A 27973-nucleotide genomic window follows, 5' to 3' on the forward strand; every position below is an offset into this window, starting at 1 on the left:
CCCCAGTCCTGCAGTGCAGACATTTCCGGCTTTCAGAACCTCCCTGTGTGATGGAAGGAGGAGGAGGAGCAGTTGATGTGAAAAACAACCCTGGACAACAGCACTGAACACTGGCACTGGCACTGACACTGAAATCCCATACACAGCCCCAAGCAACATGCTCCAGCATCTATGGATCCTACTGCTGGCCTGCCAGCTCACCTGCGGGACACCAGGTACATCCCCACTATTTATTCCTAGCTCCATTCTTATTAGTAAGGAGGGTGATGGTGCCTGATTTTTTTTTTATACATGCATATTGTGTATGGAGGACGGTGCAGAGAAAGGGAGGTGATCTCACCAATGTATTGTAATGATGAGCCAGCTATGAGCAATGGGGGGAATTTATTCAAACTGGAGCAGTCACAATCTGCAGAAGTTGCCCATGGCAGCTAAACAGCTTCTCTCTTTTATTTTCAAAGCTTAACTGAAGAGAGAAGCTGGTTGTTTACTATAGGCAGCTGCTCCAGATTCTGTCTGCTCCCGTTTTGATCAATTCCCCCCCAATGCATGCATGGGTGAAGGAGATCCATGCACGCTGCATATTTCTGTACATTACTGCACAGAAATCCTTGTAAGTTCTGTGCACACACCACAAACTCAAGTCCACATGATGGCCAATGGTATTGTCTTCTTTTATCTATCCTGTCTGTGTATTGCACGCCATTGATCGCCTTTTAAGTTTTAATTCCTTCTTTGCAGCATGTCCCCCTAGTCACATGACCTTGTTTTTCTGTAACAGTTGGAGGGTGGGGGAGAAGAGTTGTCCTCCACCCATTTTTTAGACTAGAGAAGGGATTGGCTGTGGCTGTCGTCGAGCTCTTTTCTGTACTTTCTATTGGAGGAAAAAAGTTGAAGCTTTTGTCCCTGGCAGAGTACAATGGAGACTTTAAAGGTCTAACCACAGATTTCCTGCCCGATGTAGACTTTAATAACAAGCTGTGTTACCTGTTTGTGTTTCTTCCATAATGCACAGATCAGTAATCCTAGCACAATGCATGCAGCCTAGGTATGGAAGAACACTATATGTAGCTTTGTATGATAAAGTGTGTTCTCTCATATGACACTTCCAGTGCGAAGATTAAAGCTGAGCTCCAGAAACTTTAAATATATTCCTCAATCGCTACATCTCTATCTCTTAGATATATATATAGATATATATATATATCTATCTCGATCGATTGATACACACACACACACACACACACACTGTATAGTTCCACTTTGTGTGCACCAAATGCCTGTATAAAACCCAGACATAAAAGTAGTGGTGACATCATCACTGTGCTGTACATAGCCTGTACAGAGAGCAAAGCTGTGGGAGGGACCCTCCAGGCCACACCCACCACAAGAGGGGGTGGAGACAAGACCAGTCACCGTGCACAGAGAGAGCAGCAGTGACCGGTCTTTATCATGCTGGGCACACACCTTACAACCATCGCAAGACTTTTGTCTTGCGATGGTTGTAAGGTACTTAAAAAAAAAAAACGTACGATCTGCCTATCTTGGAGAGGCAGATCGTACTTGCGATGATCGCAAGCCGCGCCCCAGAGGGGCGGGCTTCCGATGACCACAATGCCGAACATCGTACGGTGCTTGGCGGGTTTTCAAACATGCTCGTAAGTTTAAAGGCGTGCAACCTTACAGTTGTAGAGGTCGCACGTCTTCCACACACTGTATGATAATCGTACGATCGCGGGATTTCCCGGGATTATCGTACGATTATCATACGGTGTGTGGGCACCCTTATAGGAAGCTCCAAGTTTCACACTGGATTACTCCACAGATGTGGAAGAAATACACAAAGCACACAAGATTGAAACAAAAACACACATGACTTGTTTTTAGGCAATATTTGCTTATCCCAGAGTTCAGCATCAACGTTGTACACCTGCCTTAAATGATGTCGTCCCCTTTGTGGCAGTTGTTCTGAGATATGTTCTAGAAATGTTTTCCTGAGCACCCCCACTTCTGGTACCAAACAGGGTCGCTATTCGGAAATGGTTCCTTATGGCCTCACCTTTTTCCCTTCCCATAATTTTCAGACAGTTTACCTTCAGAAGCCAAACTTTGCTCACGACATATCATCCCGCGTCATGCTAAACTGCTTTAGAGTGCATTGGCTGCAAAAAAAAAAACACGGTGGGGGGACTTTATCAAAACTAGAGCAGGCAGAATCTGCCCATAATAACCAATAAACCACAGACTAGGTAGGTAGACCTTTCTTCCCAAACTAATCCTCAATATGGCTACTGTGACTTGCTGTTCTTCGATCTTTTGTATTATTACCTAGATCAGAAGACTAACCTCTATGAATTCTCTGTAATAATGCAAAGATCAAAGTAGAATCAGTCAGTAAATGATGTGTAGTAATAATACGTTTTATAAAACATCGGCCATAACTCTTATGTAAAGACGCAGGGAGCAGACATTGAGGTTCTTGGCTCAGCCTGCAGCCTGCATTGGCAGCACACACATGAGAACTGGTTTCTGTCTGTGTGCCTCACCCCATCGCTGTGCCAAAGGGTTCCTCAGGGCAGGGGAGACATCTTTAGTACAGCTGAAGCAGCAAGATATGATGACATCCCTAAAGGCTGTGCAATGTTAATGTAGTAGAGTTACCCCAAATATGCCACTGGTGGGAGAAGGGTGGGTAGAAAGGTCATTCGCCTGACAGGTGATGTTTTTTTATTTCCTAGAAACCACAACCTCTAAAGCTGAACTCCAGCCACAAATACTTTTACTAAAATGCATGTCTCACTAGCCACAAAGGATTCCAATCCACTTTATGTGCACCATATGCCTTTGTATGCCCAGATATTACCTTACAAAAGTAGCAGCGACATCATCAGTGTGCCACACATATAGAGCAGAGATGTGGGAGGGGCCCGATAGACCCACCCACTACAGGCTGCCTGCAGACAACAGGAGGGGGCGGGGACAAGACCAGTCACCCTGCACAAGGAGATAGAGCAGCAGTGACTGGTCTTTGTTACAGAAAGCTCCATGTTTCACTCTAGATTACTACACAGATCTGGAAGAGAGTTACAAAGCAAATGATGATAAAAGTAGGAATGTCTTGTATTTAGATATTTGCTTATCCTGGAGATCAGCTCTGAAATTCACACTGACCCAATAATCATCTCTAATTAGTTCCATTATGGATTGTAACAAGGCAGATCAGTAATTGGGCTGTGTAAGAAAAGTCAAGTTTAAATTTCTATCCTGGCTCAAGGAGAAAAAAAAAATGCTGCGTTTATAGCCATGTATAGGTTGTATAGTGGCCAACCATCATCTGAATTCTAATTAGCTCCCATTAGAGTAATACAGAGGCTGCCATTCTTTTTAAATGCTAATTGCATCGCTGTCTCAGGGTTCATTGCACCATGAACCAGTGACCAGGCGCGAGCATGTAGCAAGTAAAAGTCAGAACTCGATTCTAGTATAAACTATTTTGCTTGTACGATCTCCCTCCTATATTTACACCATTAGGCAGGGGTGGGCAACTCCAGCTGTTGTGGAACTACAAGTCCTATGAGGCATTGCAAGACTGACAGTGACAGGCATGATTCCCAGAGGCAGAAGCAGACTGGGATTTGTAGTTAAAGCACAGCTGGAGAGCCAGAGTTGCCCACCCCTGCCATTATGGGTGGTTACACTATATAAATTGTGATCTTCTGCCATATCCAATGCTGTATCCTTAGAAATGGAACAGATGTATTGGCTGTATTCTGTGTTAGGGAACAGAGAAGTAGTTAAGAACCGTTTTGGTGTGTGTTATCCCATATGAAGTCTGGCATGGTTCTCTAATTATCACTTTTATGTTTTGCAGCACCAACAAATGATGACACAGAGGAAAGCCCAGCACCACCGACAACGCAGAATCCAGGGGGCTTAACAACTCTTTACAATGAACCGGTGCAACCTCTAGAGAAGGTCAATGTGGCTCAGCCGGTGGTCAGCATCAGTGAGAGAGTCCAAGCCAAGCCCCGTGAAAAGAAGGATCTGGGCACACTAGGTACATTTCTTCCCAAACTACTCCTCCAATATGGCTACTGTGACTTGCTGTTCTTTGTATTATTACCTAGATCAGAAGACTAACCTCCATGAATTCTGTGTAATAATGCAAAGATCAAAGTAGAGTAAGTCAGTAAATGATGTGTAGTAATAATAAGTTCTATAAAACACTAACAGCATAGTGTATATAAAGATCTATTAACCAGCCAATAAATAGGCCTTCTGTCGAACATTAACTATATACAATAAAAAAACAAGTCATGCTCGTCCCTCCCATTAGCTTGATCCAACATCTGCTGAGCTAGGACTCATTTAAAGCTCACCACAAACGTTACATTCCGATTGTACAATCTCCATTAGATCTACCAACAACTATGTGCAGGGGTAGGCAACCTTGTAGTTCCAGCTGGAGTACCAAGTCCCATGAGCCATTGCAAAACTCTCAGGGTTATTCACAGAAGGGTGAAGAGTTTGGAGAAGTGAACAATCTAGGACAACATAGCTGAACTGGAGAGTGAGCTGAACTGGAGAATGTTTCTAAATCAGCTATGTCGTCCTAGATTGTTCACTTCTCCAAACTCTTCACCCTTTTGTGAAGAACCCTCTCTGGCAGCCACAGGCATGACTCTGAGGCAGCGGCATGATGAAATTTGTTTCAGCACAGCCAGATTGCCGAGGTTTCTTAATCCTGATAAAGTGGAAGTGTCTGCCGGATTGGATAGATTAGTTAGGTCCTCACATTACATTTGCCGCTCCCAAAAGTAAAAATATTAATCCTTGCAAAGGTTAGCAGACATTCCACATCTTCCTTCATTAAAGGGATCAATCATATGTGTCACCATCTGGAGTCCTTTTCTTAGGCCTAGTTCACACAGGCGACAGGCTCCACCACCCCTATGAAATGTGATCTGAGTGGGATCGCTTTTTAGTGGGTGGTAGAGCGGTGGCTTCCAGGAGTCAATATTGCCACCTCCAGAATGCCATTTTTTTATTATACTCCAATTTTGTATTGCAATAATGTGCCCCTTGATTGCAACGGCCGCGTTTGGCAAGCAGCACTGCCTGACAATTGTAACATGCCGTTTAAAATTTGCCACGATGCACAGCATTGCGGCCGTGGCATGTGTACAAGCCACGGAGCCACAAGTGAGCTGTAAAACGCAGATCAACCACCTGTATTTGACACCTGTGAAACAAGGCCTAAGTGTATGCTTTCCATAGTACTCGGCAAGAGCCTCCCCAGCTCAGATTTGCTCACAAACCTCCACGGGAGCGACTGGAGTCTGCAAATGGAAGAATATTGAACACTCCCAAGTCTCTAGTAGCAGCTGTTCTGCTTTAGTACCCCCTGTTTTTCCCAAATGGGCTGTCATCAGCAACGATCTGTGGACAATAAATATGTACATGACCAAGTTACCTGGGTCTAGGACACCTTGGCCCTCCAACTGTTGTGGAACTACAAGTCCCATCTAGGTATTGTAAGACTGACAGCCACAAGCGTGACTCCCAGAGGCAGATGAATGATGCAATTTGTAGTTTCACCACAGCCGAGGTTGCCTACCCCTGGTCTAGAATATATCCAATTTTAAATTCAAGTGTTTGTTTGTTATAGAGAATAGGGGAGAAGGAACAAGCCAGATCCTTAGCTAGAGCACTCGCAAACCATTTCACTGTGAATATTCACCCTATAGGTTTGCTTCCCATTATAATTGTTATACTTTCATTTCACAGGTTATGTTCTTGGCATCCTAATGGTGGTGATTATTATAGCCATTGGCAGTGGCATTGTGGTTGGATACATCTACAAGAGGTCAGTCGTGTGCTTGAAATGGGTGTTGGCGTGATCTTGTGATTCCATTCTGAAGTACAGAAGGTATAATTCCTCTATTATATTTTGTTTCCTGTAGGGGCAGAGATATAAAGAAGCAGCATGAGGAGCAAATAGAAGAAAGGCGACAACAGCGGATCAATTTACCCCTCTCTGCTTTCTTAAATCCAACATGTGACATTGTAGACGAGAACACGATCGAGGTATCCTCCAATCACACCCCCAACGCAGTACAGGAGGGTGTCGTACCCCTAATAAGCAGTGCTGGTACCCCAGGAGCATGAGGGGAGGTGCAGCCCCATGTGAACAAACAGTACCCCTTGTTGTGGAAATGTTGGAAGCATTATCCCATTTTATTATGCTGTGGCACATGCCTAGCGGACTGTGGAAGGAGAGTTGTATTCATTAGCCACATTATCTCATTTGGATAGTAAGGGGCATGAATTTCTACATATCCAGTGACGCTTCAGATCGGGTGCAGACTGAGCTGGCCAGTGTTTTTACTTCCAAGGCCAAGACATGATTACTGTAATTGCCCTTTACCTCCTTTATCCTGATGTGGGGGTTCCAGATGATCCGAGTGTTGGAAGTTGGCTGCCAGTAGCAGCTTCTGTATTCCTAAAGACAAAGCCTTGTAGAAGCCAATGGTGATCATCTACAGGCTGTAATAGAGGTTGTGCTGTACGACATCCTTATTCTTGTGTATGTGTACAGGGACGCAGTACTATATTCCCATAACATGTATCACTATCTTTTCTGAGACCAGGGTTCTTCCTCTTAAGTGTGCTGCTAAAGTTTATAAATGGACAGAGACGGATGTACAAATTGTAAGAAAATTGTTTATTGGCCTTTCTTTTTTTGTACATGAATGTTGCATTTCTATAAATAAAGAGTAATCAGGCAGTGCCTGATGATCAAACTGGTTTTGTGTCAATCCAGTGGAGTGAGCAGCGAATAATCGGCAATGTTAAAAACAAATGACAAGCAAGCAAAATTGCAGTGACCTGTGGCAACCAGACATTTCATTATTTTGATTGTGCTTAAACACGAAAAAGCATTCATTAGTTGACCTAGACAACAGCTCATAATTACTACTAGCACTGAGTGCTAGACTGATAGGGGTCTATTTCTAAACAATTTGCAGAGCCATTTGCCCTGAGAATGTTTGTTCTGTGCGAATGGAGGCTAAAATTAATGGTGCTATCAGTTCTTTTCATGTCAAATGTAACAATTGGAAAATACTGTATAATAGCCACTAGATGGAGCTGAGGAGCATAAGAAAACAATACTTATTTCCTATGCTTCTCAGCTCCATCTAGGGCCCATAATGCGGTATTTTCTGATTGTACATTAACCCCTTCATGACTGAGGCCCTTTTTTCCATTTTTGCACCCATGTTATATTCCACATTTTAGGCCTGAAAATGACGTAAAACCCCCCAACATTATATATTTTCTGAATGCCAAGACCCTAAAAGAAAATAAACTCATGTTCATTTTTGCCTCCATACACACAGAACTTACGTTCAGAGATTTGTGTGAATTCTTCATATATAGAACACCTGACGTTAAGTCCCAGATGATCAACTCCAGTGATCATATAATCCTGACCTTAAGTAAGATCACAGGAGAAAGTATTTGCAGATTCTAACCATTGCCATAACTGAAAGGGACCCAAACACCTAACCCAGAAGTGTCACAGGCAAGAATTCAACGTCTATGGCTGGGGCTAACATGGAAGTATGAGGAGACCACAACCAGCATATGTATCTTTGGGAGAATAGATGTAGCCAACTGCTTTGTGTTACCTGAACAGCACCGATAAAATATTACAATGAGGGCAAATCATTGAGCCACACCATTCATTTTAACTGATTTGCTTTATCATACTGTAGTCTTGAGTGCAAGAGCTGCTGCTTTGTTTCCCTTTGTTATAGTCTCAAGTGGCTGCGCAACGTGTGACTAATCAAAGGGAACAAAGCAGTGGCTCAGCAAAGGGAGGGAGCAGGAGAGAGGCACCTTCAGAACCGAGAAGCTGACACTCTTGGAAGTTTTAGATACCTGTTAGACCAGGGGTGGGGAACCTCTTGCCCTCCAGTTGTGGTGAAACTGCAAATCCTATGATGTATCTGTCTCTGGGAGTCGTGGCTGTGATTTCTAGAAATAGCATTTAAAAAAAAAAAAAGTACAAAACATGCACACCCGAGTTGTTGATTAACTTGAAGGAGAACTATGGGGTTAGGGATTTTCCCCATAGTTCTCTTAAGGGTAACGGGAGGACACAAACTAGCGTCCTCCCGTCACCCTAAGCTCAGTATACCGCGAGCTACAGCTTGCGGTATACTGAGACGCCACAGCTGAAGCGGATCCCGACAATAATGTCTGGATCCGCCCAGCTGCGTGAGTGACAGCTGGCTCTGCCTATCTAGAGGCAGAGCCAGCTGTACCCTCCCCCGTCCGTTCCGCCAGTCAGCGCTGGAGGAGTGGGGAGGGGAGAATCCAGTCACTCCCCTGTCACGGCTCTCTGCAGTGACAGGATCGAGAAGTGAGCGAACGCCGGTATGTGTTCACTCACTTCCTGATCTACTGAGCCGACCTGTGACAGTTTCATTGTCACAGGTTGGCTAAAACTATGAGGATGAGTGAAAATCACTCACCTCAAAATTCTCCTTTAACTGATAGCATGGATGAATGGAGCAACATTACATTTAGTGACAGTGTCTTTTTACCAAAAGTGGTTCTCTTGTGGTTTCTGCTGGGAAAGGTCTTCTCACCCCCCTGTGACCAGGAAGGAGGAGTCACCCCAACAGAGTCACAGACAGTAGTAAAAGCTGACTTAGATCCTAACCCATCCAAAACATGTTGCTATAGTTCCACTCTAATGGAAACTTTCTACTTCCTCCTGATAGCTCTGCCCTTCTAGACTCTCCTATAACTACACCGACATTCGAATGCCATCGCTGACCTAGAGTGCCCCCTGCTGGTGAATCTGACATCTGCATTCCAAAAACAATGACATTCTATTACTGTAATGTTTTAGAAAGAGATTGGCTTATTTTTGACCATGCAGAGTGAAACGCAGGACAAGTGTGCGATTAACTAAGGTCCGAGAGAAAGGCAGACTCTGCTCATGGAGGCTCTGATAGGGGTTTAGGTTAAAAATGGAAATTCCCTTTAAATGAAAGATTAAAAAGTGTATGTAATCCCCAAAATTTCAGAGATTGCAGCTTACCAGTCCTTAGATGTGATGACTGCGTTAATTTCTTTTTTTGAGGCTTTTTTTCCCCATCTAGTAATCTTGCGAATAACTAGTTTTCTATGACTTGGCAGCTACGTTCTTTTTTCACTATCTATGCTGGCAGCCATTGTTGTCACAGAAGCTGGACTTCAAATATGTCTAACTTTTTGTCATCTTCATAATATGGTGGATTGATGAATAAGTAATTTAGAAAAGATACACAAGGACCATTGTGCTTTCTGTTTAGCTTACACTGGGTAACAAGGGCACTGCCTTTCTGGCAGTATTCCCTGTACTTGCTGAAAAATAGTTTTAGCCTAACAAAGAAAACTAATGCAGTCACAACATCTAAGGACTAAAGGTGCCTACTATGTGTGCACTACATGTGTAAAAACATTTGCTAAGAAAGCCTAGTCAAGACAAGGCAGATTATGGCCACAGAGAGGGCTACACGTTATTGGTGAGTGACCCTGACAGACAATAACATTCTGCATTTTGAAATACATTTGCCAAGTCTGAAACAAAGATTTCCCATTAGAGAAAACAATTTGTAAATCCCATATAAGCCTGTACTGTATGTCACAAGTATACCCTCCCTACGAATATCTCATGACAAAAAATATCAATGCACTTCATGTCCAGCTGGCAAAAACACCTAAATGGACTGTAGTAAAAAAATAACTATAAGGAATGATTCAGGCAAAATTCCCATGGTGTCATGGAAAAAAACACCACCATACACACAGTATATACACAATGGAGAAAAGTGCAGTCCAAATGCTAACAAAATAAAATCAGAGATCTGAAATTCCAGTTTTCATGTAAAAATACAGCAGTCTCTCCACAGCGGAGTACACGTGCTATGAGAAGAGTGGTTACTAAATCACATTATTTCCCGAGAACTGGATTGCTCTCTTTTACTGGAAGACATATGTGACAGGTTTCCACCTCTTGGTACTCTTCTATGTGGAAGAGAGATTCAAGTTTTGATCTATGTATGTCACTGAAAAGGTGCCCAGAGCTTGGGAAGCTAAGAGTAGGGCTGGAGACCTTATAAATGCTTCTAAGACCTGCTGTGGTTCTAAAATATACATATTTGTAGCACAAACCCCCCTGAGATATCCTTTATCTAATAGGGTCTACTATGATTGGAGAAATGTGTGCTCTGTTGTGGTTCAAAGAGGTTGTTTTTTTTTTTTTTCCTTAAAGACAAGTTCCTAGCTTCTACACAAACTCATAACCTATTCTGAGATGGTCCACTCTAGGACAGTGAAGTCTTCCACCGCCACTCAGCGAATGTAACAGTTTCCTTTAGTAGAGATGAACTGGAGGGTGCTTCACATGTCCTCCTTATCTCTGCTCATGAATGTGATCTGCATCACCTTGTGGAGAGTCCTCTCGTTTCAGACCATGCTGCAACCTCAGCTCAGTCTCCATCATTTCTAGTTCAGAAGGTAATGGGATTGCCAGTTCCCCCAGAAACAGAGACAGGGCTGTAAGGGTATCATGTAAATAAACGAAGTCTGGCCTAGGATAGAAAGAAGAAATAGATGTTAGGGGTAACAATACATAAAACATCACCCTATCACTAGAGCAGTTAACTCCAACTAGCTGTCCATACATGGCTCTCAGCTAACTGGTATTGCTCCTGCGACCATCATCAATTTCATGCTGCTGCATACAATTCCAGTATGTATGAAATCAAGTAGGGGTTATCAAAGTTAATTTCACCAACAATGTTTAAAGCCAAATTGCAGTTTGTAGCCTAATTTAATAATAATAATAATTTTTTTTTTAAAACACGTTTCGCGATAATACTCAATCTTCAGCACTGCACCCCTCCGCACTTGCCACTCTGAAGGCCAGCGCCGGTCTTCTTCTAGTTTAAATGACGCTCATGAGATCACAAACCTATCCTCCTGGGAATGTGTCATCAAGCCACCCTGGGCTCACCGGAGAATGTTGTGGGGAATAGCCACACACTATTCTGTGCTGGTCTTCTCTACAGCTTTCAGAACTTTCCTACCACCAAGGCCAGGCAAAGAAGACTCTTCCTGTGATGTCATTGGACTAAGGATATTTTAAAGCTAAGTTTACCTTTAATAACATGTTTTATGTTGCACCCATATTCAGGGTGTAACATGGAGAATGGTCACATTACCAGCCCCCTACCCACTTTGACAGGATCTGTGAAGGAAGAAACTACGGGGGGAAATTATCAAAACTGGAGCAGACAAAATCTGGAGTAGATTTGCACTGCAACCTATCAGCTTCTCTGTCTCATTTTCAAATCTTGAGCAAACTGAAGAGAGATGCTGATTGGTTGCCATGGGCAACTGCTCCAGGTTTTGATAAATTCCCCCCAGTAGCCCTGTCTGTCCCTATGGCAGAGGGACGTTTAGTTTTCAATATAGTACAGGTGAAGTGACATCACAGTCAGTGTCAATGTCACATCACTGTGTTTTTTTTTTTTTTTTTAAAAGGTTGACTTTGCCTGCCTATTTATACCTTTGGGTTGCTTGGGTTATAAAATGAAATGGCCTTTAACATTGTTGATGAAGGTTTTCACAGTGCTATTTTGGCCCACCAGAACTTGTTATACCAGTGGTAGTGAATTCAACATTCAAGGAAGTCTGATGAGTAAAATTTGCATTGAGTAGAGGTCAGAATTGCGGTCCGGACAGAACGGTCGCTCACTCCATGTCCATACCGCGGTGTGCTATTTAGGCTACATTCACATCAGAAGCTGCACTACAACGCATAGCTGCTGGTGTGTGTTCCCAGGCACAGTTTTGATATGCCGATGCACCCCTGACCCCTGTTCTGACCCTTGATGTCTCTCCTGCCCCCTAATAGAGACGATCGAGCCAGGATTCTGCTTCATCATCTGTTCATCCGGGACGTCTGCCAGCTTTTGATAGTTCTGAAGCAGGAAGTGCTAAGAGCACAGCGCTTCCTGCTTCACTGATCACTGAGCAGAGATAAGACATTCCCTGGTCTGCTCCTGGTCTACATCCTGACATCCTCTGCCATGGTCTCAGGCCCCCTAGAGAAATGGGTGGTGTGTGCGACTTCAGACCACTATAAAACGATCTGGTGGCTGTACAGCCTCCCAAATCACTTGTAGTTGACAAGCTGGCCCTTCCTGCCTGTGACCCCTGGTGTTATACTAAAGGCTCAAATCGGGAAAAAAACAACCTATCAGAACAGGATAAGTATACTACTCAAACTAGGGAGATCTTTTCAGCTGGTATAGGAGGAAGAGCACCAGCTCAGTACTGATCTGAAAGTTCAGAACTCCAGCCTATAATCTCATTTAAGTTTTTGCTAGAGTGAGGAAAGGTTAGAGAATCTGTGCTTTTTTTTTACCATTACTGCTCATTTGGGAGATTTCCTCTCACTTCTTGTTTCAGTGACAGATAGTAAAAAGTAAATCTTAATGATTTTTTTTGCTAGCAGAATGAGGAACGGGTAGAACTTCATGGAGCTTTTTACTGCTCATCCATGTTGGATATTTCCACAGAAATTAGGTGATGCAAAAACACGATAGAGGTTCTAATCCAGGGGTAGGCAACCCTGCCACTTCAGCTGTGGTAAGCCTACAAATCCCATCATGCCTCTGGAAGTCATGCCTGCGGCGGTCAAGAGTCTTGCCAATGTCTTATGGTACTTGTGCCACAACAACTGAAGTGACAAGGTTGCGTACCCCTGTTCTAATCTTTTCCCACTCATTCAAAAGCTAAAAATGTTTTTGCTGGGGGTTTTATTTTAAAATAGGAAACAGAGCTGAAATGTAATTTGCTGGTAGGAGCTGCACCTTTATACCTCATTCACACTGCTAAGAGCCGGCCCGTACAGATCCGTGCACTGCTGTAGCGGGCCGTTCCCAGGAAGGACAGGTGCTGCGTGTGATTGTATGCAGCAGCCTGTTTGTCTCCATGGGAGTATGTGGCCGTATGCTCACCCGTGCTGAACATCCGTGCGGGTTCAGGTGTCCGTACTCCTACGCAGAAAGGATGGATCCTGTTTGTGTCCGAGCACGGACACCCGCATGGATGTGCAGCTCGAGTGATTGTACGGCGGCGTACTCCCATAGAGGAGTACAAATCACACGGAGCACCTGTCCTTCCCGTGCAGGGCCCGATACAGCTGTGCAGGGATCTGTACGGGCCTGTTCTCTGAATGAGGCCTCAATATCTTCCTTTGTTACCATTATAAACTAGCCCCATTACTTTGTTTAAGGGGAAGTTCTCTTTTTTTTTTAACTACAGCAAAGGCAACTATGTAACAGTGGCCTTTAACGAGGGAAAACAGGAAATAGCATGAGCGGCCAAAACATGTGAACTGACCTCTGGTCAGGCTCCAGCTGGCAGCAGGATGTCGCCAGGGGGAAAAATCCTGAAGGACAGTCCTCTGTAACAAACTTTTCCCAGAAAAGACGAACATTGAGTCCATAATCAAAGGTACGTGGCAGGCAATCGGGATCAGCATACACCTGTCCAATAATCTGCAAACAACACAGGAAATAATGAAAGTCACAGAATCTATGCAGTGTGCAGTGATAGTGGCTGAAACGCTGAAACTAATATACAGTTATCTTGTACTGTTCTAACAGCCTACAGCCAGAAGTAGAAATGTGGCTTCAAGATAGCAAACACCCAGCCCAAGAACACAAGTAGGAATCTGAGTGAATCTGGAGAATGTCCAGACCTCATCATGAGCTTATAGACCAATTGTAGTTCAAGTTAAACAAGTCAGACAAACTTATTTCTTGCTACGAAGAGAAGGTTTAAGGACTTGCTGGCAGTCACCTAAATAGGCTAGAGCTAAACAAGAGAGATTTTTAGATCATTAAAGCACTCCAGGAAAAATGGTTCTTAACCCTTACAGTGGTGCTACCCCCACACTGCAAGGGTCAACTGCTCGTTTTTTTCTAGGTGCTAAAATAAATATGAAAAATAAAGTTATATACTTACCTGATCCTCAGAGCCAGCTGGTTCTTAAACAGATCCCTGGAGCATCTGTCCCCCTCTTTAAAAAGGAGAACTATGAGGTGAGTGATTTCCACTCATCCTCATAGTTAGAGCCGACCCAAGACAAAGAAGCTGTCACAGGTCGGCTCTATTGATTGGGAAGTGAGCAGAAACATACAGCTGATCCGCTCACTTCCCAATCGTCTCCCTGCAGTGAGCGCTGACTGTCAGTCACCGCTCTCCACAGGGATTCCCCCCTCCCCCGTTTGTTCCTCCACTCAGCACTGGAGGATCAGAGCGGGGAGGGCAAGATAGGCAGAGCCAGCTGTCACTCAAGCAGCTGGGTGGATCTCGACAGTATGGTCAGGATCCGTCCCAGCTACGGTGCTCTCAGTATACTGCAAGCTATATACTGAGCTTTGGGTCATGGGAGGGGGTTAGCATATGTCCTCCCATGACCCTAAAGAGAACTATTGGGAAAAATAAACACTTACCCCATAGTTCTCTTTTAAGTCATCAAGTTCTATACACAGTGGGCGCTTGCTGCTGTCAGAATACATTAACCATGACTGCACTGCAGCTACATTGTTTGCCTGCAAAAGTTTTGGTCTGGCTCTGGTCTCGACAAAAGTCAGCTACTCAAAATCGACTTGTCAAGCTGGCAGGGCCACTCACTGTTAAAATTTAATCTTAAATCAGCCAAAATTCTTACATTGTATGGTCAGCCTAAGGGTGCATAAAAACATCAGATTTTAAGTTCCGTTTGTTATACAAGTGATACCCAGCACTAGCCCAAAGTTCAGCTCCCCTACAGCATGCTAAAAATAAATACCGCTACGATTTGTGTGAGCGCAGAGGTCTATCTCCAAGGGTCTGTCATTTCCCAACTACAGCTCTCTAATCAGCAACACTCACGAATAAAGATACTACAGCTCTCCAATCAGTAAAACTCACAAATAAAAGATACTACAGCTCTCCAATCAGCAACACTCATGAATAAAGATACTACACCTCTCCAATCCACAACAGTCACAAATAAAGATACTACAGCTCTCCAATCAGCAACACTCATGAATAAAGATACTACAGCTCTCCAAGCAGCAACACTAACGAATAAAGAAGATACAGCTCTCCAATCCTCAAGAGTCAGTAGTTGTGACAGGTAGGGGGCACATCAGACCCCTGCAGAGAAATGCAGCCCACTGCTGGGAAGCTGAATTATGGGCTGGCACTGAAGCTCGCCTAAATAAACAGAGGTAGTACGCGTAAAACCCTGTTTTTATGCACCTTAAGCTTGTTCAATATTAATAACTTACAATTACAACAGGGTTTAAAGAATCCCGAAACTAGAAAGTGTTTCTTAACTCCAGTCCTCCAATACCACTACACGTCATGTTTTCTTTTATCTTTCACTTCTGAATAAATCAGTATTTAATCTAAGGGGAATCCAAAAAGAGTTATCTGTTGGGCGTAGTTGAGGAATGGTGTTGAGAAACAAGAGAGAGTATATGTATGCAAAAAGGTAACAGGTAGGCTTCCAAGTGATTTAGATTATGCTATAGTGCAAGTCACAAATCAATTAAAGATGAAGTTTAAAGTCCTTATTCACTGTATAGGTGCTAACTAAATCTCTTTAATAAGAATACACAGATGGGGAAACCACAAACAAACTGTGAATTTCCAATGCGAAAGGGAGACTTGTTCAAAAAAATCTTGAACAACTAATGGAGATTTTGTTTTCCTTAGGGCTAGTTCACACCAGCCACAGTGCGTTCCGGGTCCTATTCTGGCTGGAACGCACTGGATCGCATTGCAGCCGGCTCACTTTGTTGTGGGACAGGAGGGGGCGTGGCGGTGCACTGAACTCAATGGCACCAAAGCCACGCCCTCTGGCCGCACGGGAACGCAGGGCACATCAATGCCTGCGGTCTGGTCAGAAAAGATGATGGAAGCACTATTTTTTCTGACCAGAACGCAGGCATTGATGTCCCACGCGTTCCCGTGCGGTCGATCGCATTGCGGCCGGAGGGTGTGGATGCGGTGCCATTCACTTCAATGCACCGCCACGCCCCCTCCTGCCCCACAACAAAGGGAGCCGACCGCAATGTGCGCATGATCGCACTGTGGCTGGTGTGAACTAGCCTTCAGCAGGCAAAAAAAAAAGTCTACCAAGTTCTGAATTTTTATTATACATTATTTTACATACAGCCCGATTGACTTGTTATTAGCCAACTGTAATCATCCATCTATCACCAATTAGGAGTGGGAAATCCAGCCTTGCCAGTAAAGCTCTACTTCATTGCACAGTGCTGCCCATCTAACACAGGACTTCTTGACAGTAGGCTTGAATAGAAAGAGGATCTCATCAGCGTCCTGTTTCCCCATGATTGGGGCAGGTCCTATAGGCTGTATTGATTAACACAACATAGTTTACAGATATGTGATGACCTGGATAGCTCTACCAGCTCTGTTAGAGGTCTACTTACCTCACACAGCACAATTCCAAATGAAAATACATCCACTTTCTCATCATAAATTTTACCTGGAGAGGAAGAACAGAATATAAAATGAAAATGTAGCACAATGGATTACCATTTAACATTTCTGGTGCCATCCAGTATGGGTTGCCCACCACCGTATAACGCTTCTTGCGGTTTGTTTTACGAAGAGTTCTCTTCTTTGTGGGAGGACGCTCTGGTGGGGGTTTGAGTTTTTCTTCTACAACAAGTCTGGAAAGTCCAAAGTCAGCAACCACTACTGTTCCATCCTAGAGAGGAAGACAGCTTGCTGAGAAAAGCTGGTTTAATCAAAGAGAAAGTCATGCATGGCCATAGTAAAGTAGAGGAAATCCAAGGTCTACAGTACAAGAGTGTTGTGGAAGGAGGAGAAAAGGGATCAGGCAGGGGCAGGGAATAAGTATAATGGCAGCAAAGCATTACCATTTTGATGAGACAGTTGTGTGAGTTGAGATCTCTGTGTATTATGCTCATGGAATGAAGATAAGCCTGAAAAGAAAAAAGGCAACAACTTGGTTAAAAAAATAAAAGGACACTTTATATATATACACACACACACACACACACACACGTTTAGAAAAACTATTGGTTGCAGTGCAAATCTGCTCCACATTTTATCTGCTCCAGTTTTGATAAATTCCCCCCTCAGTTCTTTGATTGGAGGAGGTGGAGATTGTGATGTCATCTGCCCCCCCGTCTCTCAACCAGGAGAGCCATTATACTGGTGTTGTCTGTGGGACTTGGCTGTCACCTATGTTAGACTCTTGATACACACCTAGAGGGATCAACTGTCAAAACACACAGCAATTTCTTCATGGCTTCAGAGGCCCAGTGGAAACAACCTCTCCTAATACACAGAGCAGTACCCCATTGTCAAACTAACAGCCAAACCCCCCAGATTACACTGGCTCTGTCAATTTGACAACCAGGTCCTGCTCTGTGCATCAGAGCTCCTGTATGAAGGCAGCCAATGAGGTCAGGCAAAAAGCATTTTGTTAAATACAAGGTACACCTATTTAACCCCTTATTATGCCCAACATAAAAGGGGAAGAGTACTTTACAACAAACTCACTAAAACTGCCCCACTCCTCCTAGCTTTACCTTGGCCATACCACATATGGAAAAGATCATACATGAATGAAAGATACACCAAATGCAACTTGATATTCAAGCTATAGAAATAGTAATCTCATAGCACTAATAGTGACGTCACACCTAAAAAAATATTTTTTTTTAAAAAGCTAGTGTGACGTCACTATGTGGTCTGGCCAGACCCTCTAGTAACTGATTTGTGTCCAATAAGGTATAGACAAATGCATAACATTTTAACTTATGCGTTTGTATTGGTCTTTAGTAACTGTTATACATTTTTACAAAGTTTGTTTGACTGATTCCCAAGGAGTACATCCTTACGGGGGTTATCTTCTCATTTTCTATTTCTTAGTAACCCCTTCCTCCCGTGAGCTTCTTTCTTTATATATTTTTTTTTTGTTATTGTTCGCATGGAAACTTTTTTTTCCCCTTCTCTTCAGTTTTAATTAGACTTTGGAGCACCACATTTAATAAATACACAATTTAAAAACAGAACCACCACTTTGGAGGTGATGCTGCTACATCAACCTCTATTTCTGAGACAAGGCAATACTTGTGCCCATTCATTGACAGGGATCACAATGGTGAATGAAGTTGTAATACAGGGGCGCCCACTATTTTTCGTCTGGAGATCTACTTTTCAAATGACGAGCTCATTGAGATCTACCAATGAAAAAACACCCGCATTCAGAGGCGAGAGGGGGCGTGGCGGTGCATTGAGGTCAATGGCACCGCAGGCAGGCCCCTTGCCCACAGTGCGATCGCCTGCATTAGTGCCTGTGTTCCAGTCCAGTGCGATCCGCAAAAATTCTGCGAGCACTATTTTTGCAGATCGCACTGGACCGGAATGAAGGCACTAACATGCCTGCGTTCCGAGTGCGGGCGATCGCACAGTGTGGCGATGCCATTGACTTCAATACAGCACCACACCCCCTCCGCTCGTCCACGCACAGGGGGGCTGCAACTTCTCTGGATCTCCCCTGCTCTCCCGGGCAGAGGCAGCGGGGGATCCGACGAGAAGTGAAAGAGCACTTCAGCTGCGGGGGGGAGGGGGGGCGGAGCCGCTGTGACAGAACCAAGGACGAGCAGTGAGGGGAGAGAGAGGCGCCGGCTGTCAGATCCTGGCCGAGCGTCTCTCTCTCTCCTCACCGCTCTGTATTAGTTCTGTGACAGTGGCTCCGTCCTCCGCCCTCCCCCGCCGCCGGTTCCTTCACTTCTTCTCGGAACCCCACTGGGGAGAGCAGCGGGGATCCAGAGAAGCGGCGGGAGGGGAGGACATGGCAATCTACCAGTGATCGCTATGCGATCGACTGGTAGATCGCGATCGACCTTGTGGGCACCCCTGTTGTAATACATCTAAGGGATTGGTCATAGTGCCAATACTGCAATGCCTCCTTCCACATTACCTAACACTATAGGTGATTGAAAATAAGGTAGGACATCCTTCAGCAGCAGTACCATCGCTTTACTGACATAAAGTAGTCATACACATGGTGGCGAAGGTAAGCTACAACAACTGTGACACCCCGTCAAGAGAGGAAAGCAACGAGAATATGAAGCATTCTTTAAATACCCTAACATGTATGCAGCAACCTCCATATTAGTTAGGCAGTTAAAGAAGAACTCTGGGTAAAAGCAAGCACTTCAGCTTTGCAGTGCAGGGGTAGCCCCACTGTAAGGGTAAGTTTGTTAGCCCAGAGTTCTTTAAGGAAAACAAAATATATTCGGGCAGCTTTAAAAGTAACTTTTTACACACTGAAGACTCTCCGTGCTTTCTTTTTCTTCCCCTTGACCATGTATACATACTTTGTCTTCTTCTATAAAGAGAAAAGGGTAACATTTTCCTGCCTGTCCCCCACTGGTGTCTTGCCTCTTCTTGTAGAACTGCAACTCATTTGTCACATGTGCAGACAGGCACACTTTTACTACTGCATACTGTATATATTCCCTTTACTACTTACCATTCCACATGAAATGTCCTTAGAAAATGACACCTTCTGCTGCCAAGGGCAAGTTTCCTACACAAGGAGAGGCAAAAACAAGAACTTGCTGTCAACTTTTCTACCATGAATATATTTTTTTATTTTTCACTCCATTTACTACAGATTATGCCCCCCCCATCCCCAAATGATACATTCTTATGAGCTCTCCATGTCTCACCCCTCTAAGGAAATCCTTCAGGGTTCCACATTCTATGTATTCGGTCAGCAGGTTTAACCTTCGATCCTTATACAGAACGCCAATAAATCGCAGCACATTGGGATGATCCAGAGAACGCATGACCTTTACCTTTCAACAAAACAAACACAAGACAAACTCAATGACTTTGCATGGAATGTGTAGAACATTTCACGCCTGCAGCAAAACTGGCCAATTTTGAAATGTGTACTTTTGTATTTAAAATTAAACAAATTCTTTTAAAAGGAAGAAAAAAAAAAAAAAAAAGGACCACTGGGTCAACTCTACATTTTGCAGGAAGTTTACCAAACTTTATTGCAAATCCTCACCTGCTTACATGCTTTGTTCTGCATGCCACTGTACTTGCTGTATGTAAGTATTAAGCGTCTGGGTCTGCTTAGTATAATCATTCATATGATACGTTACAAGTTTTGTAATTAGTGACTTCAGTGCCTTTAAAAGCCCAATGGTCTTGCTAGTATCTCACACTGCAAAAGAGAACTGCTCATTTGTGTCTGGGTGATTTAAAAAAAATAAATAAATATATGATTTAGAGTTCTCTCTCTCTCTCTCTCTCTCTATATGTAATAATTTATACTCTCCTGATCCTCCAAAACAGGCTTGCTCTTAGACCGGTCCCTGGAGCCTCCACTGCAGCTGTCTAAGATCCCCAAGTCATCATGCTATACAAAGTGTATAGGATGTGAGGATGCAGAGGAACATACCATTACTGTAGAGGAGGACACAGGCTTCAGGGACTGGAGTAGCAGCCCACTGGATGTGAGGTTCGGGTGACTATAACTTCAGCACCTAGACAATATCGAGCACTAAACCCTTGCAGTGGAGGAGTAGCCCCACTACATAGGTTAAGAACATGTTTGCCCAGAGTTCTGCTTTAACCCCTTCGTGACTGACGACGTACAGTGTACGTCGCCAGCATCAAGGCTGTTTAAACAGACTCCCGGCGACTTTTGCCGCCGGGAGTCTGTTTAAACTTGTAGAGCCGACTGTCGGCTTTACAACAGAAGCGATTCTGGCGACTTACCTGTCGCCAGATCGCTCCTGTGTCCCAAAGAAGGGGCCCCCCCCGCCGGGAACCGCCGCCGTGCTTCCCAGGCTCCGTTGCTCCTCCTACGGGCCCGGCGTCCTTGGTGTCCGCGGGGAGCTGGGGAGGAGGTCGACGAACTTCCGTTCATCGATCCCCTCCCCGTTCTATGCGACCGGGAGCGATGCAGATTGCATCACTTCCGGTCCCTATGGGGTTTAATAAGGAGTTGCGCTAATATTGCGCAACATAAAAATTTGCAACTACCAACATTATATTGTATAGGGTCGTGGCATTCAGAAAATATATAATGTGTGGGGGTTTTAAGTAATTTTCAGGCCTAAAATGTGGAATATAACATGGGTGCAAAAAATGAAAAAAAGGCCTCAGTCATAAAGGAGTTAATAAAAGAGAACAAAAAAGGAGAAGAAAATGAATGGCTGGAGGGTTGTGAAAAGAACAAATTTCCTAGCTAAAATGATTGTAGGGAGAAAAAGCTTGAGAGCAATTAGATATTGCTCAAAGTAGGGATGTCCCGATAATGGTACTAAGCGACTGCCAGAGGATCCCGACACGTGCGGCACCTCTGGGCAGTCGCCGGCCAGCTAAATTAGGACCCCACCTGGAGCTCCTCCCACCGGACCAGCGCTGACTCGCCGCTGCTCTCCCGCACAGCGCTGGCTAACCTATTAATATTAGCTGAGGATAAATTGTAAATCTATTGCTGCAGTGCATTGGGAATGTGTACTGTATATATGTACTACATATAGAGTACACTGCAGCAATAGGTTTACAGTTCTCCCCTGCTAACATGAATGGGTTAAATGATCCATAGTACAACTACATGTTATGTACTATTATGTACTATGGAGGGGAGAATTGTAACTCTATTACTGCAGTGTACTGGAAGTGTGTACCAGGTTAAATGACCCATAGTGCACACTGCAGTAATAGAGTTACAAATCTCCCCTGCTAACATGAATAGGTTAAATGATCTCAGAGGCAGATGCATGATCGGATTTGTAGTTTCACGACAGCTGTGTGAAAGCAAATAAAAATGTTTTATTGTTCTAAAACAGTCTAAAAATTAAAGTTCTTCATAATCATAAAGAAATTGGCCTAAAATCATTAGTCTGTATTGTTTTAAAAAATGTTTCACCTGTCCCGTTAAGAAAAGTATCGGTAATTGGTATCGGCAAGTACATGAGTGGAAGTACTTGGTCTTGAAAAAGTGGCATCGGGACATCTCTAACTCAAAGAAATGCCACCATATATCTGAGCTCAGTTTGCTTGCCTGATAATCATTATTATGTTACATTCAGTTCCCTCTGCGACAGGACAAATGGTGCGGAGTGGAAGTATAAATAGGGTTAATTGCACCCTAAGGGGAGTATAACTGTCAATGTACGCACTTGCATTAGCGGCAGACACAAAATCAATAAAACAAGAACAATGTCTGACCACTTGTGCCAGAGCTGAAGCCAAGTATTTGCACATACTAAATCCTAGTTAGGCCACTAGTTCATGTCAGTTTGATGCAGAAATGGTAGCCAAAGTGGCAAGCAAGCTTCAATGTTTACTGTTCACAGCCACCTATGCTTGCCCTGCAAAGGCTATCTAAACCCAAGAACGAAAATTCTAATATACAATATTATTATAAAATACTAATTTACCTCTGTCAAGAAAGTTTTCTGTGTTTGTTCATCAAACTGTATCAACTCTTTCATTACCATCACTTTTCCAGTGGCTCTATGTGTGACCTGTTAGCACAAAACATTTTTCCGTTTGGCATTCAAAAGAATACTGTATTTTAAAGAGTCAGTTCACTTTTATAAAAAAAATTCCCTGAATACCTGTAGGCCATAACTGCAAGGAGTAAAACCTTCCCGAAAAAATTCTAGCAGTTTCCAAAGTTCTATCCTCTCTTCATTTTAGGTTGGACCAGCCATTAGGACAAGTACCCTCCTAGCAGTACTGGAGTGAGCACCATCCTTGTCCCAATCTCCCAGCACATGTGCAGAGTTGATCAGTCTCCTGTCGCAGCCGCTGTCAGGAAACAGGGGGTGTTACCACTCCTCGAGGTCGACAGGCACGGCGCAGGGCACGGGTTCCCCTTCAGCCTGGCAGAACTCCTGGTGCCCAAGTAGCAGGTGCCCATGCGCGAATTGCGCTGGGCTGGCACCCGTGGGCAGAACTCAGGCTGCGTGCGCAGTTCCCGGAAACGCGCACGCAGCGCACCTGCGCCTTTCAGGCTATCTGGTGCGGGCCTTGCTGGGGGCGGTTCCAAGCACACATCTTCCACCTCTCTCGTCTGCCATTTGCTCCTGGGGAGGGAAGCCTCCTGGTTGCCTCGGTGACCAGGGGGTGGTCTTACATCCTCTGGCTATAAAAACCTGGCCAGAGCTCCACCCTATGGTGTGATTTCCTAGCTCCCTATCTGTGTACCTTGCCTTGCTTCCTGACCCCTTATCTGGACCCCCTGTTGCCGACCTTGGACTGCCTTTCATCCCTGAACCCTCGCTGCCTGCCTCGACTTGGATTGGACATGACTTCTCTTTGGATTACCCCTTTTGTACCTCTGCCTTCGGACGCTTCAGGCCATTTCCTGCCAGTGAGTTCCACCCCTATTCTGCCAAGCCATTGGCACTCCTGACAGCCGCTGAGCTCATCCACCACAACTGGAGACAGAGCACACTGCAAAGGCTCAGAGGATCTGGAGAAGGCTGTCTCCTGTAAGCGGCTGTGTCTGAAGATAATGCAAACTGTGCATATGTGGGGGGAGTGGCTTAATCAGGAGAAAGAGGACGCTAGCTCCACTACAGCTAGGAGAGCACTAGTAATGGCTGGTTTGCCATAAAAAAAGAAGACAGGATGGAGCTTTGGAAACTGAGGATTCTTTAGGGTGCGCTTGGCCTACAGGTATGGAAACCACCTACCTTAATGGCCCTTCCGAAAAATCCTTTCCCCAATTCTTCACCATGTAGCAATTCACATGGCCGAAAGATCTGCTGAGTTGATCCTACTGTACAACGCAGAGATTCCGAGCGGGACACGGATCGAGGGTCTTTTGGAGAACATGGCCCTGGAGAACGGCTGTTACTATTGCTGCGTCTGTATATGGGATGAACAATTATGGACATGTCAGAAGGCAGGAAGATAAAGGTTCAGGTGGCTTGATGAGACACAGAAAAAAAAAAACAAGGAAGAACAAATCGTGAAATTCTAGATGGAATGATGCCAAGAGGAGTTAGATGGAAAAATATCCCTATTTAATACCGAAACAAAATGTGTGACTTAAGCTGGCCTTACAAAATGAGCTAAGATCACCTGTGTATTTGAAATGTTGTAGCCAAATTGGGATAACATCTACTTTATATTTGTTACATGTAGGGATGCACAGATACCGATACTAGTATTTTTTGTAAAAAATAAGTCAAGGCAACTGGACTTGCTGTATTTTTTTTGAAGACGTTTCACTGGACATCTGACCAGCTTTCTCAATTCAGAACAACTTGTACAAAAATTCTCTGGGAATAAACATGGGGAATGTTGCTCCAATCCACATAATCTGTCACAACCAGGTGTTGATAGCATTTGCATAATTGGAGTCTAGGAGGTGTTAATAACCTGCCCAGAGAGAGGTGTTAAAACAGCATTGTGGTTTTTCCAAACATTTTATACAGCAATAGCAGCATATGTAGTTGTCTGGTTTTAATGTTTACTGCAGGGGTAAGCAACTTCGGCACTCCAGCTGTGGTGAAACTACAAAACCCATGCAATTGCAAGACTGAAAGCCAATGGCACGACTCTCAGAGGCATGGGCATAATGGGATTTGTGGTTTTACCACAGCTAAAGTACCGAGGTTGTCTACACCTGGTCTATTAGATCGGGTGACCTCCTCAAGTCCACACCGGTGATGCACAAGATTCACTGCATAGGTCTACCAAATTAGAAGGTAGCAGCAAGGAAATAAATGTAATTTACAACCCAAGTGCTTTCCCTAGAACTCCAACACTGATCTGACGTCCTTTAGCTTTTTTACCACATAGCACTATAGGTCTTTTGCACAACTGCGCCAAAACAGGCTGCCCGCTTTGTATGTCTTTGTCCTTGTATGGCCAGCTTTAGATCACAAGAGATACACTAGAAGAGTTCAGGCAGTAATACAGTACAAGAAGTGCCAATACTAACAAGACTGCAGGGTTACCTAATAGGAGAGGGAATAGTTAACAGATTTTACTAGCGCTAGTAGAGAGTTATGCAATAATAAGAGAAAAGCTGGTCATTTTAGAAGTGTTAATGAAGGCAAATAAAAGCAATTGAACAGTGAGGGTGATCTGACCGGATGGAGCTCCGCTTGGTGTTGTTTTCACTCAGGCCCCTTGCATCCCGAGGGTGAAGAGAAGGAGATTTAGGGGGAGCTCTAGTCACTGGGGAAGCCAGTGGGGGGTTGTGCTCTACCAGAAGCTGCAGGGTCCGGTCTGAGCAGGAAAGCAGGTTATCAGCCTGAGGGAAGGGGGTAGGAAGGGGATTATGAGGAGCAGATGGCAAATTACCAACAATCACACACATTAATTAAGCCTTCTTGTCAACACCATCTATCCCATCTAGGTACCCCTATTCTTGACAAAACACAATCCCTTCTGACCTCTTTAGGAGGTAATGAAATAGCAGGAGAGCCATTAATCTCCAAGATGCGGTCCCCTGGGTATACCAAGTTCCATGCCTCCAATGTTACTCTGCAATTACATAAGATAAAAAATAAGAACATTCCCATCTTGTCATTTCCCCCCCCCCTTCTATGAACTTCAAATGCATTGGTTGGAAATACTAAAAAAGGTGTCTACTCACTCTGTGACCTGCATGTCCTCCACCGATACAGAGAAGCCCCTATTGCCAGTTGCATTAGGAGGCAGACGCAGAAGGGTGAGCATGTGGGGATGAGTTTCCTGAGCCGATTCATTACAGAGGCCCTCAAAATGCGGTTGCAGAAGAAGCAGCTTTTGGCATGGACCACTATGGATGTAAGCAATACGGAACATCACCACTTCACAAAAGACAATATGATATATGTGAACTTACACAATTATGGGGGCAAGTTATCCAAATATGGGTGCAAACTACAACAAAAAGGTGCAGTACATATTGTAACATGTTTACCATTATTTCTGTGACAAATATCCCTCTACAAGACAGAAGTAGCAATACACCAGTTAAAAATGAGCCCCGAATAAGTTACATAACAGCAAAAGTGACCTGTGCTTACCTGATGCTGCAATACCATTAACATGATGTAAAGCAAAAGATTATATGCAGCAATTATACTCACTCATTGCTTTTCTGCAGACTGACACAGGACCTCTTCAGTCATTTTGCAACAGAGACAAGGCAAAATTGTGCAAAAAGATACAATACATTGCCAAAAGTATTGGGACACCCCTCCAAATCATTGGATTCAGGTATTCCGTGATATTTCCTTGGTACTAAATCTTCCACGGTCAACTGTTAGTGGTATTATAACAAAGTGGAAGCAACTGGGAACAACAGCAATTCGGCCACAAAATGGTAGGCCACGTAAAATGACAGATTGGGGTCAGCGCACAGAAGTCGCCAACTGTCTGCAGAGTCAATAGCTACAGACCTCCAAACTTCGTGTGGCCTTCAGATTGGCACAACAACAGTGCGTAGAGGGCTTCATGAAATGGGTTGCCATGGCCGAGCAACTGCATCCAAGCCTTACATCACCGAGTGCAATGCAAAGCATCGGATGCAGTGGTGTAAAACACGCCACCACTGGACTCTAGAGAAGTTTAGAAGTGTTCTCTGGAGTGACAAATCACGCTTCTCTGTCTGGCAATCCGATGGACGTGTCTGGGTTGGCGGTTGCCAGGAGAACGGTACTTGCCTGATTGCATTGTGCCAAGTGTAAAGTTTGATGGAGGGGGGATTATGGTGTGGGGTTGTTTTTCAGGTGTTGGGCTTGGCCCCTTAGTTCCAGTGAAGGGAACTCTTAAAGTGACATTAAACCCTCAGATTGTTTAACATAACCAATACTGTAATGTGTACCTTACTGTAATCCATGGTTGTTTCCCTTCTCTTTGCTGCTCTTCCTTTTAAATCCTCATGTCTTCTCATGCTTGGGGAGAACTTCCCTTTGCAGCTGAGTGCCTCTTCCTGTAGTGCTGGCTCAGGTTTCAAACCAACACACAGACACCATGTATCCCTTTCAGAGACAAGGCAGTCTGCTGCAAAACAGAAGTTCTGTCCAGCATGAGAACAGATACAGATTTAAAAGGAAGAGCAGCAAAGAGAAGGGAAACAACCATGGATTACAGTAAGGCACACATTACAGTATTGTTTTATGTTAAACAATCTGAGGGTTTAATGTCACTTTAAGGCATCAGCAAACCAGAACATTTTGGACAATTTCCTGCTCCCAACTTTGTGGGGACAGTTTGGGGATGGCCCCTTCCTGTTCCAACATGACTGCGCACCAATGCACAAAGCAAGGTCCATAAAGACATGAAAGAGCGAGTTTGGGGTGGAGGAACTTGACTGGCCTGCACAGAGTCCTGACCACAACCCGATAGAACACCTTTGGGGTGAATTAGAGCAGAGACTGCGAGCCCGGCCTTCTCCCCCAACATCAGTACCTGACCTCACAAATGCGCTTCTGGAAGAATGATAAAACATTCCCATAGACACACTCCTAAACCTTGTGGACGCCTTCCCAGAAGAGTTGAAGCTGTTATAGCGGCAAAGGGTGGGCCAACTCAATATTAAACCCTACGGACTAATACTGGGATGCCATTAAAGTTCATGCGCGTGTAAAGGCAGGCGTCCCAATACTTTTGGTAGTATATTGTAGCTGTGTGCCCAAGCTTTGATTCTGGAAATCTTGATGTGGGCCTCACTTGGAAAGCACGCTGTCCAAAAATAGGAGGCTTTTTATGCCAACACTTTTTAACTTAGGGGTGTATATGTGAATGTAATATTAGGAAATACCAAATTATGGCCACCAGATAAAAGCCAAGGAGGAAAGGAAAT

General features: G+C 44.2%; 2 protein-coding genes across 3 annotated transcripts in view; one reads left to right on the plus strand and one right to left on the minus strand.

Moving 5' to 3' along the window:
* The first annotated feature begins 14 nt into the window (after positions 1-14).
* PIK3IP1 (phosphoinositide-3-kinase interacting protein 1) lies at positions 15-27960 on the plus strand. 2 transcript variants are annotated; one of them, XR_001941291.1, is made up of 6 exons: positions 15-215; positions 3872-4057; positions 5788-5866; positions 5964-6448; positions 18865-18868; positions 27949-27960. XR_001941291.1 is itself a non-coding variant. In XM_018557428.1 (4 exons), the coding sequence occupies exons 1-4, from the start codon at positions 158-160 to the stop codon at positions 6166-6168; spliced, it is 528 nt and encodes a 175-aa protein (XP_018412930.1). In that variant the 5' UTR covers positions 15-157; the 3' UTR covers positions 6169-6804. The 2 variants fall into 2 exon arrangements, 1 of the variants encoding a protein (XP_018412930.1); XM_018557428.1 differs by lacking the exons at positions 18865-18868; positions 27949-27960 and having other exon boundaries at positions 5964-6804.
* The window catches only part of LIMK2 (LIM domain kinase 2), a 37784-nt gene continuing 20247 nt past the window's right edge, over positions 10437-27973 (minus strand). The window contains exons 5-16 of the mRNA XM_018557427.1: positions 25778-25942; positions 25575-25665; positions 25269-25432; positions 23862-24036; positions 22599-22685; positions 19863-19991; positions 19664-19720; positions 17034-17099; positions 16687-16861; positions 16581-16636; positions 13471-13628; positions 10437-10649 (exon numbers count right to left, since the gene is read on the minus strand). Coding sequence (XP_018412929.1) covers positions 10472-10649; positions 13471-13628; positions 16581-16636; positions 16687-16861; positions 17034-17099; positions 19664-19720; positions 19863-19991; positions 22599-22685; positions 23862-24036; positions 25269-25432; positions 25575-25665; positions 25778-25942 — 1501 coding nt within the window. The 3' untranslated portion in view covers positions 10437-10471. The remainder of the gene's footprint in view (positions 10650-13470; positions 13629-16580; positions 16637-16686; positions 16862-17033; positions 17100-19663; positions 19721-19862; positions 19992-22598; positions 22686-23861; positions 24037-25268; positions 25433-25574; positions 25666-25777; positions 25943-27973) is intronic.

Source organism: Nanorana parkeri, unplaced genomic scaffold, assembly GCF_000935625.1.
Source record: "Nanorana parkeri isolate BGI_ZX_2015 unplaced genomic scaffold, ASM93562v1 scaffold282, whole genome shotgun sequence".
Lineage (NCBI taxonomy): Eukaryota > Metazoa > Chordata > Amphibia > Anura > Dicroglossidae > Nanorana > Nanorana parkeri.